The sequence below is a fragment of the Perca fluviatilis genome, chromosome 11 (genome assembly GCF_010015445.1).
Source record: "Perca fluviatilis chromosome 11, GENO_Pfluv_1.0, whole genome shotgun sequence".
Lineage (NCBI taxonomy): Eukaryota > Metazoa > Chordata > Actinopteri > Perciformes > Percidae > Perca > Perca fluviatilis.
The window spans coordinates 3666536-3680349 of record NC_053122.1 but is presented as its reverse complement, the minus strand read 5'-3'; the positions used below and the strand labels follow the sequence as shown (position 1 = coordinate 3680349).

Genomic DNA, 13814 nt, shown 5'->3' with positions numbered 1-13814 from the left:
TATCACTGGACATATTCAGACCACAGATATCTGGCAGCAACAGGTCCCACTCCTGAAAACATGTTATTTAGGCACATAGGGCAGAGCACCCACCGGGGCACTACCAATATCCCGGCCCCCACAGTCCTCCAGCCACTGCTTCACACTTCTTCTCTCTCTCTCTCTCTCTCTCTTTTTTTTTTTTTTTTTCTTCTCTCTCTCTCTCTTTGTCCGTAACGTTGTACTCTGGCTCAAGTGAATACAGGCAGTCATCCAATTATAACGACCTCATCCATATTGTTGAAACCATTTAAATATTGAGCCGTGGCACTGACAAACATTTAGATAACAGGAGCTTATGATTTCTGTGCAAAAAAGCAAGACTGCACAATTGCCCCATTAGGTGACATTGAAGCTTGGTTCGCGCTCGTTCGTTATTGCGATCCCGCTCAATACTGGACCAAATTCAGAGATGTTTGGTCACATCAGTCTATTAGCAATGCATGGAGAAATTGCGTCCAGGTGGAAAAAAAAGGTAGTTACCCTTTAAATATATAAGAATAATTGCAATATATATTAAGCAATTAAAGAAGTTCAAATGGGAGTTTTACAGCAAGGACTTAAATGAGCTTGAGTGTTCTCAAAAAGGTCAAGATTTCCTTAAAGCTCCATTGTGTACATTTTTAGTTGATTTTTGGCAACAAAACCTTTATTCTTTCACAAATATGTGATCATTCATGTGTAATTACATCCACCAACTAATCAAAGTATTCTGCGTAGTCTGAATCTGCCATTCGAATCATTCAGAATACATGAGAGCGACTCGCACCGAATTACAGCCGCCATGTAGTGCCTCCATGTTTACAATACAGTAGCCATAATACATACCTCCGCACCACCTTTCACTTAGCAACAGGCACAGACTTGCAGATCAGCTGCTGTCCCTCTCCCGGGTGGAGCTCACCATCGGCGCCAGATCGTTTCACCTACCAGAGTGGTAACTCCCAGTGAAAATTTTGTTTGTTCCATTTTGGTCCTAATCTTGCATCCCTCATGTTGATGTTAACTTCTGCCTTTTGTTCAGACCTACGCCTCAGAACTGCTGCCGTGTTCGTCTGCTCTGCCCTCTCTACACCACTCAGACCTTCACGGACCAAGTTGTCGCTAATTTTGGGTTCAGCCACCGTAGGAGTTTAAAGCGCACTCGAATGGGGGTTATTCAGATGGTTGTCACATACAATTTCACCGCTAGATGAGAGAAATTCTTGCACAATGCAGCTTTAAAGTGTCTTTTTGGAATAAGGATAAAACATCAGATAAGGTCTAATGCCAGAAGAGTTGATCTATAGTAACTTTTATTTAAGGTTAGCCCTGTGTGTGTTTGTGTATGTATGTGTTGTTCTGTTAATGTTCATATTACGGCCTGTAGTTGAATTTCACTGTCTGGCAAAAATGCTGCGTCATGCTTACTAATCTAAAAATGTCTGTAAACACAGCTGAGATCCCTTTGATCTCTGTAATCAGCTAACGACCGTATCACCTGCTGTTAGACTGCTCCCATTAACGGACACTGATAGCGACCTGTAAAAAGAAGGCTCAGACAGCCTAAACTATAGGTGGTAATCAGTGAAATGATCTCATCGTGAGCACCACAAGGCCTTTGAGAACATATTGGTATATAATTTGTGTAGATAAAATAAAAACATGAGTCTGAAATCGCAGATTCAAAATACTCATCGTTTGCGTTTCGGCTCAACAGAGAATGAGGATAAATAACATTATGATTAATGAGAAATTTACCAACCGTCTTGTCACTCTGAGGCAGTTAATTCAAAAACTATACATCCTATAGCTTATCTGAGCACATTAGCTGAAAGACGACAATAATTCTTAGGTTTTAAGTGTATAAATTGTTTATGACAAGTAAAATTGCGGGGTGAGAGCAAGTTATAGAGAAGAGACTAAGGCTGAATCTCATTTCTCATCTTACCCCTTCCCCTTACCCCTACCCCTTCGTCCTACCCCTAGCCCTTGTCCCTCGAAACAAGGGGTAAGGGGTAGGGGTGAAAACATACCCCTATGAAATGAGACGGCACTTGGTTACATCATCATACATACTTAGGTCTGTTTGCAATAAATATTTCTATACACAATTCATGGTGTGTTGTATATCTGTTTCAGTTATCACTGTTTTGAATGTCATTGATGTTCCGAAACACTTTCTTTGTTAACAAAAAGCTGTCTTTATTTCCCAAAAAAGTAAACATAACATAGAAAGCTATATATAATAATATAAATATATGTAATATAATAAAAATATTATATTACAGAACCATTATCAAATATTAAAACCATAACTTACTTGTCACACACATAAATAAGGCACTCAAATGTATCACACTAAAAAGACACAAGACCACAAACAAAAACTACAGCTATCCTGTTGGCCAGTAACCCTTCCATCCAATCCCATTGCTTTCATTAGTGTCCTGTATCAAAACCAACAACAATGTACAGGTACATGAACAGGAATGAATTACAAATGATTACAGCTCGTTTTCAACCCAAAAGTGGATCAGCTGCTGGGTTTCCTCCGCGGTCCTGTGTGATACAGGACGGTATATGTAAAGCATGTATCGATGGCTCCAAAGCAAGTAGTGTTATGCACTGATATCAAACGGAATTCGCGGCTAATGGAGTTTAGTTAACACTGTAGACATGCATGTCCATTCAAGGCAGAGAAATGCAGGACTGTTGTGCAAATAGCAATGTAGCTAACGTTAACGTCAACGTTGTTGCTAATGTTAGCGTTAGCTAGCGATTTTTAAAAAACTTTTCAATTAATAACATGGTTGCAAGTAGAGGACTGTGTAGAGCACAAAATCAATTCTTGAAGCCGAAAATACATTTATGGGTCTCTCGGTGCGACCTGGCAGCCATTGTTCCTTGTCGGGCAACGTATCTGGATACCCATTGCTGGCCAAATAAGCTTGCGTTCTTGCTTGGCTCTAAGGGCGGGACACATCAAGCCGATTATCGGCCGTGGGACAGTCTGGCGCGAGGTCAGTGACTCAAATCTGTTCCGTTGTGTCCCGTGCGTTCGTTCGTCTAGAGGCGCTGTCGCGTTCATTTTGGCCGACATGTTCGGTTCGGCGGCAGGGCTGTCGGGGCTCAAACCGAAATGACGAAGCGGAATGAAGTGACTAGAGTCTCTCAAAATCTGATGGAAATTTTTTAAACTGACCTTTGTTGAGCTGAAATGAAGACAGATTCAGCAAATGCATGGCCTATTTCTCTCTTAAAATGTTCTCAGAAACATGTTTCAGTGAACTATTTTAGTACAATATGAGATCGTATTCTGAACGGTCGCCATGACAGTTTGGCTTTGAATTTCCGGAGAAGAAAAATCCACATGACTCGTTCCTCCTATCAGCTGCTGGTTTTATTTCTTGGGTAACAACACAGCGTAGCGCCCATTGGTTACTAGCCATCATATTTTCTTCCGTTCGCGAGTAATTACAACACAATCCTTCTTGACTACTATCAACACTCTCTGGTGAAAACAATGAATGACAACAGCTTGCTCTGTGTTTTTAAAGGTTGGAGGGATGTTCCGTCACCGGCTGCCGTAAATTCCCAAAAAAGAAGAAGATGTTGCGTAATTTCCGATTTTCATTTCTTGGGCAACAGTACAGAGTAGCGCGCCTGCTGTTATCAAGACGTATTACGTTTCTTAAGTCGGTGTCGGTGAGTGTGTCCCGCGGCAATTTTTGGCTTCGGGGGCGCGACTGATCATATCAGGGGTTTTCTGTCAACGCGTCGGCTCTTCGGATATTTTCCCGGCCCTAAGGGGTATCTAGCCCTTCCCCTTAGCCCTACCCCTTGATCAAAATGAGTATTGGGACAGCCCTAACTTTCACATGAACGCCAAAATAAAAGGGAAGGGGTAAGACAGAGAAATGAGACGCGCCGCCTAATATTACTTTCTCAAGGCTCCACGCACTAGCAATGACATCACCCACTGTAAATCACGCAATACACACCCATTATAATCAAAATACATATAACCACAACAATATAACCTGAAATTAACACTAAACTTTCAATAGCTGAATATTTTATGAAGGAGCTGAAAACTTTTGAAGTGGAAGAGGATTTGTTATCTTGAAGCCTGCTCTCATTGACTTTAATGTTAAAATAAAACATTTAAAAGCTTATTATTTAAAAGAGTGTAAATAGCAGAACAAAAGTTGAAGAAGTCACAACATATGAGAAAGAACATCTTGATATTTGAATTGTTTTTATAGCTGAAAGTATGCTGAAGTAGTTGAAGACAAAAAAAACGCGTGCGGGAGAAGAAAATAATAATGAAGAAAAGAATTACAACACTAACGGAGGTGTAACGTTACAAATGGCCGCTGTTCTGACTTCGGGTGCCTGGGTCTGTTTTCCCGACGGTTCAGTAAACTGCTGTTAGCATCCTTAGCACTGGAGATAAGTGCTAACCGGTTTGGATCGTTGCTGGCTGGCTGGTAGCTGGCTGGGGGTTGACTGTGGATGTGTCCTCTGGGCTGTTGTCAGCTCTCATCCCGACTGAAGCCTTGCAGCGCTGGGGAGAATGAGGCAGACAGACAGGGTTACTGATGAATTCGTGGGTTAGCCCAGAGTTAACCATGGTCAAAACAATCATACTAACAATAACTGAGTGTGTTGAACGATGTTGTAATCTTATGTTACCGACCAAGAATTAGCTAATGTTATAGACCAAGCATTAGCTTTTCCCCTTCAACCCCCCCTACAGGTTGGAAGAGGTATTGTCCATTACTGTTACCATTACCATTATTCTTATATCTCATTCAAACGAGTTAATGAACCACTGAAACAATTTTGGAAACATGATTATGTTGCTTCGATCAATATAGAAATCAGTCAATATCAATAAAGAAGGTCTCTGTTCTATTACTATGTTGCAAAGGGACATGTAATCAATGACAAAACGATGCCATGTGGCAGAAAAAAGTTCTATTATTTTTATAACTCTCCTCAACACAACAGTCATGTTAACATGAACATTAAAGAAATACATCATGGAGCTGGAATATGATACTGGTTAATAATTTGGACTGGTTCACCTCAGCAGACACATTCAACAGCACAGGTTTTTGTATCACTCAGTTTCACTGTGGGGGTACAGATGGATCTTTGGCTCTGGAACTAAACTGATTGTAACAGGTAAGAATAAACATTAATTTCCTTCAGTTGTTTTATTGAATGAGTTGAAAATGTGTTTTAATGAGTATCTGCTGCTTCAGGTTTCACATGTTAGTTTTTTCATCATTAGAAGAGAATTCGTTATAATAATTTGGACTGGTTCACCTTAGCAGACACATTCAACCCCAGACAGGTTTTTGTATCACTCAGTTTCACTGTGAGAGTTAGGGTTGGAGTGTACACAGAGTACTGGATTTTTGGCTCTGGAACTAAACTGTTTGTAACAGGTAAGAATAAACATTAATTTCCTTCAGTTGTTGTAACGAACCAGTTAAAAAGTGTTTTAATACATTTCTGCTCGCTTCGGCTTCCCATGTTAGTTTTTTCATCTTAGAAGAGAATTCTTGCAGCCAAGCAGTTATTGTTACATAAAAAAGGTTCATAGTTCCTGAAAACATGTTTGAATCTCACTGCACAACTCCAGTTATTCTTTATTTCTGCAGGAGATTACGCTGATTTATATAGAAAAGTTTGATGAAATGTTAGAAACATACAGTATTTGATCCTCTCAGTAATTCAGCAATAAAATTATATATGATGTTAAACATAATCTAAAATAAGTCAGTAAATGTATTTTGTAAAATGTATAAATGTAATTATGTTGTTTAGGATAATTAATTAATCCTTTTAAAAAGTTATAGTATTTTATATGATGGTACATTTGTCTTTTAGTGGAAGATATATTTATACATGAAGACACAGAGATACTGAATATGATATTACAATAAATATAACTTATGCATAATCATTTCTATATTTCTATATATTATACACGATGATACAGCATGATACAGATGTATTTAAATCTATTTTGGCGCATTTATTATATAAATAGTATTTGATGATTAACACAATCTTAACATTTTATTGTAATTGTGTATTAAAGGTGAAATTGTTAAAACTATGAAATTACTGACATATTGATTTGTTTCTTCAGCAATTAGAGTAAAATATAAGATGGTAAATATATTAAATGTTATATATATAGTATTGTGGAAATGAATGAATTACATTTCTAACATCATAAAAATCCTTTAGGGTTTGACATTAACATTTTTTGCTGTAAGGACAAATTCTACTTGTCTGAAGTCGATCTTTACTGGCTCCTATGAAATTTTTTATTAATGGTTATCAGATAACGATAATGACTCAAGTCAACTGTCATATTTTTTTCTTTATTTAAAATTTAATAACCCATGTGTTGTCCTCCGGCTAAAGACATGTTGACACTTTTTCAAAAGTTTAAATGTTTTTGTTGCTTTTTGACATTGTGTTGCTTTTTTCAACGTTTTTGTTTTTCAAAATTTTTGACCCTTTTTGTGACATTATGTCACTTTTGCTTGGCGCTATTTTTCCCCACTACTACCACCTCATACAACGAGTTTTTACACTTATTCTTGGAATTCATGGACACTACACCTAATTTTGGGGTTTAAAAGCAAAAATATGCCATAAAAATTGAATCAACCTAAAATAATTGAAAGTAGTGCACTGATCCTTCATTTTCCTTGAGAAGAGTGTTAAATCAAACCATGCATGTTCATTTTTGGCAATTTGGTTGAAAGAAACCCAAATTTCGGATACAGATATTTTTTGAAAATGGGTCAAATTTGACCTGAAGACAACAGGATGGTTAACACATCATGGACAGTGTCATAGATGAGTTAAGATGATTTTTTTTAAACAATTAAATCTTAATGCAATAATAAACTTACCGGAGAGACAGTTGTTTCTATCTGTAATTAGTTTGAGTGCATACATTTAAAAAATATAAAAGATTGACTTTATGCTGTGGTTGTTATATTAACTTACCCAAAGTGGGGTTTTACTTGCCACGCCATGGAGCAACCCTCAATATTGGATATTTTATTGTAGCTGTGTATAAACGTTAACATTGCTGTTAAAAAATATATTACATTTATTATAAATTGTGTAGTTTAATATATATTAACATATATATATAATATGGATTGTAATAATTAAAACTTGCTAAAGTATTGAATGTGAAGGTAAATGTTATTTATTAAAATATAGAAAGAAATTGTCCATTATATGAAGGAAAATGTCATCACTATATAAAATAAGTAATAATAATTTTGGTAAATTGACTTTGTACATTGCCAATCCATAATTGTCTTTAGTCCCCATATAACACGTGCTGACATGAGATGATGTGTGTGTTTCATATGAAGGTGAATCCAGTATATGTAGTGAACTTTGTGCTGTATTGATGAGTAGTTTAGTGATCAGAGTCCATGTAGTTTCCAGGATCAGACTGAATGCAGTGCTGGAAGCTGCTGGTGACTGTGTGAATGTGTGTCTGTGCTGCTTGTTGCTGCTGTCAAACTTCAGATGAGCCGGTAGTGAAGCCCGTGGTGAGCGTGTACCCAGCAGCATCCAGAGCCCACCTGGAGGGGAAGAGCGCCCTGGTATGTCTGGCCTCAGCCATGTTTCCTCCTCTGGTCCAGTTGTCCTGGAAAAGACGAAAGGAGAATGGTCCTCTGGAGGAGCTGCCCCCTGCTGAGAGAGAACAGCTGGAGCTCAGAGAGTCGGAACGCAGCGCCGCCATCTTGCTGATCCATCAGCAAGAGAACAGCAATTATAAATACTGCTGCTACGTCCAGCACGAGTGGTTTACAGTGAAGGCCCAAACAAAACAAGGTGATGAAGGCTCTGTGATTGTGTTCAGCAGAGATTTAGCTTTATGTGGAGATGCCGTCAAAGAGAGCAGAGGACTGACTTTTCTTACTGCAACTCCAGTGTTTTCTCTAGGTTTGTGGAAGACTTATGTGCACGTATTTGGCTGGGGGTTTAGGGAACTTTTTTTTTAAAAATTTCAATAAAACTAACTATACAATTTCACCCCATTTTGGACCATGATTATTACCATATTTGTGTCTAAAACATTGGAAAAGCTAGAGCAGATGATGAATAAATAAATCTAAAACAGCTTAAAGACAAAACTTGCCAACTACAGCAATTAGATTTGAGAAAAGTTTTTGAGTCAGTTTTTAAGCTCACATTCATTCGGTTTAGGTGGTGCCCAAATGCCTTGAATGCAGCACCTTATAGCTTTATAATTAACCCTGAACTCCAAACTATTTACTGTTTTTCTGTTTCAGAGGTTTCTACTCTTCCACCAGCAGCTTCTGTCCCGTCTCAGTACCTCAGTACAGTGGAGGCCCAAACAGTGGAGGCCCAAACAGAACAAGGTAATGAAGGCTTGGTGACTGTGTTCAGCAGTGATTTAGCTTCATGTAGAGACTCTGTCAAAGATAGCAGAGGACTGACATTTCTGACTGCAACTCCAAACTTTTCACTTCTTTTCATTTTCAGAGGTTTCTACTATTCCACCATCAGCTTCTGTCCTGTCTCAGTACCAAGTGAAGCTGCTCTGTCTGATGTATACACAGCTGATAGTGAAGAGTCTGGTGTACTGCTGTGGACTCTCTCTGCTGATGATCCTCAGAAACAAGGGACCGTCCACCAACTGAACACATGCTGACTGACTGTTTTCTGCTCACCTTTTCTCGCAATCAAATCTCATAAATTCATCTAATTAATCACTTTGATCAGTATTGACAAATGTCAATTAGGACGTGTTGTAGTTGTCAACCTAAACATACTTATACATAAATATATTTTTGAAGTTACTAAGTATGAATTCTATGTAGTGTTATTTTAATACTATTTGATACTGATTATTTCTACTTTAAATTGTGACTTGTATATTGATAGAAAATGAATGTGAATTATCAGTTGTCTGGTAGATATTTCAGTGTATAGCATTTGTTTTAGTTCTTGTTTCTTTTTAATACATTATGCAAAGCTTTGTCAAATTCTTTCATTGTTACGTTCTCAATAAACTGAAAAATCTAAAGTTTCTATATTTCATAAGAACCCTCATTTTTATGAATTTGATTTAAATGATCAGAAACAGAAACAACGTCATTGGCCGTGTATGTTGACACCTGCAAGTGATTTGGAAGATATGAATATAAGCAAACAGCTAAACAAAGATGAAACATATATACACAGAGCTGTTATATATAAATCAGTAGTCAATATTATCCTTTCCCACACATTCCCAATATGTGGTCAGGGGCGTAGCACAAAATTCTGGGCCCTGTAGAAAGGCATTTTCTATGGGCCCCTCCCCGCATCCACAGCTATTCATTCTAGCATCTTTTTGGACCCCTTGTTACATGAGGGCCCTGGGTACTTAGTCCCTTTCTCCCTGCCAGTCCAACAACCCTGTAGGCCTATGTGGTATTGTGTTGTTGAAGTATTTTCTGCTTCATTGGACATCGACAGAGAGAAACAGGAAAGGCAGGGTAGAGAGGGGATGTCATACGGCAAAAGGATTGGAACCCAGGACTCTTGATACATGGTGCCGCACTTTACAAGGAGAGCTACCGGGACCCCCCCATTTGTTGTGTCATGTTAACATGATAACATGGACGCTCTAGTTGGGCTTGAAGATGAGATGCAGATGGTTTTTTGAGGGGGTGAAACAACAAGATGACTTCTTTGTCTTTGTGGTTTTTGTTTTGTCGCTCTGATCAATGATAACAGATGTACCGCTTATTTTTGTAAATACTGCGGTCGAGTTAAATACCGTAAAATCATAATGTATTATAATAAACAATAATGATACATTACTACACATTCTTATGAATAATTTCAGCTGTTTTGTGAATTTGCCTTTAGTAGTAAATTAATAATGATTCATGATTTAAGTCGAAAACATGACAAAACACTGGCACATACGTCCTTTTCATTTTTGCTGAAAAAGAAAAATCTATTTGCTTTATTCTTAAAAATAAGCAGAAATATATTTTTTAAACATTGGAATTTTATTCTGTTTGTCTATAGGCCTGCAGCACATGGTTGGTTATGTTTGTTTTTTATTCACTAAATATTTTTGAATATAAGTTATTATACATGAGACATGTTTCTGAATTCTGAGCGCTGCAATCAAACTCAAGTTCCTGAATGATTCTTTAACCAGAGTGGATGGTTGTAACTGTCATTGTGTTGTTAATGTGAGAAAGGCTGCAGAGCAGAAACCCACACAGCCCGTCTGCTGCAGGAAAGGAAGTGGTGATTCACTGTCAACAGTTTTTTATGATTTCTTATAACCACTGAGAACAGACTCATATCTGCTGCTGCTGTAAACACTCAGGAACTCCTTTTCCTCTCTGCAGCTGTGTGTCTTTTCTCTTGTGGTCTGGAAGCCTTTTTTCCCACTGAGCCCTCTACCCACACACAGTTTAACTGAGCCCAGAGAGCAACAATGATGACCCACCTGGAGGTCACGTCCATGGACTTTATTTATGGGGATTTTAGCCATCAAAGGTGAACTTTACAGTTCACACTTGGATTTGATTATATGTCTTCATACAAACATGACAAACAACTCCAAAACAACACATTGAGTGTTTTCAGATCTGATGTCCATCCATCCATCTTCGTCCGCTTATCCGGTATCGGGTCGCGGGGGGAGCAGCTCCAGCAGGGGACCCCAAACTTCCCTTTCCCGAGCAACATTAACCAGCTCCGACTGGGGGATCCCGAGGCGTTCCCAGGCCAGGTTGGAGATACAATCCCTCCACCTAGTCCTGGGTCTTCCCCGAGGCCTCCTCCCAGCTGGACGTGCCTGGAACACCTCCCTAGGGAGGCGCCCAGGGGGCATCCTTATCAGATGCCTGAACCACCTCAACTGGCTCCTTTCGACGCGAAGGAGCAGCGGCTCTACTCTGAGCTCCTCACGGATGACTGAGCTTCTCACCCTATCTCTAAGGGAGATGCCAGCCACTCTCCTGAGGAAACCCATTTTGGCCGCTTGTACCCTGGATCTCGTTCTTTCGGTCATGAACCAGCCTTCATGACCATAGGTGAGGGTAGGAACGAAAACTGACCGGTAGATCTAGAGCTTTGCCTTCTGGCTCAGCTCTCTTTTCGTCACAATGGTGCAATAGATTGAATGTAATACCGCACCCGCTGCACCGATTCTCCGACCAATCTCCCGCTCTATTGTCCCCTCACTCGTGAACAGAACCCCAAGGTACTTGAACTCCTTCACTTGGGGTAAGGACTCATTCCCCCACCTGGAGGAGGCATTCCATCGGTTTCCTGCTGAGAACCATGGCCTCAGATTTAGAGGTGCTGATCCTCATCCCAGCTTCGCACTCGGCTGCGAGCCGATGATGCCATCAGGACCACATCATCTGCAAAGAGCAGCGATGAGATCCCCAGCCCACCGAACTGCAACCCCACCCCGACTACGCCTTGATATCCTGGCCATAAATATTACAAACAGGATTGGTGACAAAGCGCAGCCCTGGCGGAGGCCAACCCTCACCTAAAATGAGTCCGACTTACTGCCAAGAACCCGGACACAGCTCTCGCTTTGGTCGTACAGAGATTGGATGGCCCTGAGAAGAGACCCCGTCACCCCATACTCCCGCAGCACCTCCCACAGTATCTCCCGGGGGACCCGGTCATACGCCTTTTCCAGATCCACAAAACACATGTAATACACATGGCATACTCCCAGGCTTCCTCCAGGATCCTTGCGAGAGTGAAGAGCTGGTCCGTTGTTCCACGACCAGAGCGGAATCCACATTGTTCTTCTTCAACCCGAGGTCCCTTTCCAGCACCAGATCTGATGTCTCAGTGGTTAATGTCTGCACTGCATATAAGGAATATTCTTATTAAATATATGTTTATTTGCATACTGTACATACAATGTTGTACATGTCAGACTCTGAATGATATCTAAACAAAGCCCTGTGTAAAAAAAAAACTTCAGGATATAGATAGGAATCAAAGTGTAAAGTTTGGTTTATGTAAGTGCTACAGAAGTGGAGATTTCTGGCTCAAAGTATTACCTTTAAAGTAAAACCTTTAAAGATAAGGATTATAAAATGTTGACATTTTGATTACAGAGTTAATATAAATTTTTTAAGATTATTTTTTGGGCACTTTTAGGCCTTTACTTCCACAGGACAGATGAAGACATGAAAGGGAAGAGAGGGGGGGGGGAATGACATGCAACAAAGGGCCACAGGTCAGAGCCGAACCCGTGGCTGCTGCGCCGAGGAGCAAACCCCTACATATATGTGCGCCTCCACCAACCGATCCAACCCGGCCACACAGGGTTAATATTTTAACTAATAGATATCACCATGAAACCTCCCCAGTTGATTACCTACATTAAGACAATTAGTTTTTGTATTACGAGTTTTCTGAAATTTTGTGTTTAATACTGTTAATGTATCAGTAATAACTGAGGTCTAGACTGTTGGTTTGACAGAACCAACATTGTGAAGGAGTCACTTTGGGCTCTGGGTAATTTGTGATGAACATTTCTCACTATTTTTACAAACCAATCAATTAATTAATGAAGAAAATAATCAGCAGATGAATCCAGAATGAAAATAATCATCAGTTAAAAGTTCAGAATGAGCTCCAGCTCAACCAACTCCAACAGTAAAATCCTGCTTTTACATTAATGCTGAGTATAAATAATCTAATATATAATATTATAACAGTCACAGGGGACATACAAAACTACATTTCACTGATGATACTTACAGACTTTCACTGAAGGAACATTTTCAATGCAGGACTTTTACTGTAACAGAGGATTTGTACTGTGTGGAATCAGTACTTATACTGCAGTAAAGTTTTCCAAATGAAACTACTACTGAGTAGAACATTTCCTTCACACTGCTTTCCTCTAGTGTCTGCAACAACAAACTGATTCACACACACAGCCTTTACTGTAAGGGTGAATCCCAAGTCTCTTATTTGATATCTCCTCGGTCCTCGCTGGAACCAGAAGTTGTTCTGTCTCTCCTTCATGAAGGCCGTCTCAAAGCTCTTATTCCTGCCCAGAGGAGAGAGGATGGAGGAGGGATCATCGTGGAGCTATGAGCGAGGATACAGAGAGCAGCCTTCCTGGAAGCCATGCAGCTGAAAGTCGCTGTTAACTCCGCCCAAACAGCTGACAAATTCATGTTACACTTTAGAGGAAAGGACGTCTCATCTCTCTAAAACACATTTCCTTGTTTCCTCTCTCCTCACATCTCTCCCATGCTTCCTCTGTGGGATGGGAAGGAAGGAAAGCAAGTGAAGGAAACGTGGAGACAATTTAACAACCTGAGTCTAGATTCAGTTTACCATCAGCAGACCCAAACACAATCTGTGGATTTTTATTGTTTTGTTTTTACTGTCTTTTCTGCTTGGGTTGGAGATGTGATAACATTCTGAGTTTTATTTTATTTTCTTAAATGTGTTTAAAATCTGTGAAAAATCAGCAGAACTCTGCGTCTGCAGATTCAGCGTGGCCCTGACGATCACATGTGACAAAGCAAAGATTACTTTCTTTATCAATTCATCTGCTGATTTGGTCTATAAACCATCAGAAAACAAGAGAAAGATGTCTTTATGACTTAAAATATTCTGTTTATTAATTTTACTGTAAAACAAACAAAGTTGAAACTTTTTTTTGCATTTGTGCTTGAAAATAGTTGAAGATTCATTTTCTAGTTATTGAC

The 13814-nt window shown here is 39.5% G+C and overlaps 1 protein-coding gene across 1 annotated transcript in view; it reads left to right on the top strand.

Annotated features, from left to right (window-relative positions):
- LOC120568323 overlaps window positions 1–8800 on the top strand; it is a 34621-nt gene extending 25821 nt beyond the window's left edge. The window contains exons 6-7 of the mRNA XM_039815749.1: window positions 8373–8462; window positions 8587–8800. Of these exons, the coding sequence (XP_039671683.1) occupies window positions 8373–8462; window positions 8587–8744 (248 nt within the window). The 3' untranslated portion in view covers window positions 8745–8800. The remainder of the gene's footprint in view (window positions 1–8372; window positions 8463–8586) is intronic.
- The last annotated feature ends 5014 nt before the right edge of the window (window positions 8801–13814 follow it).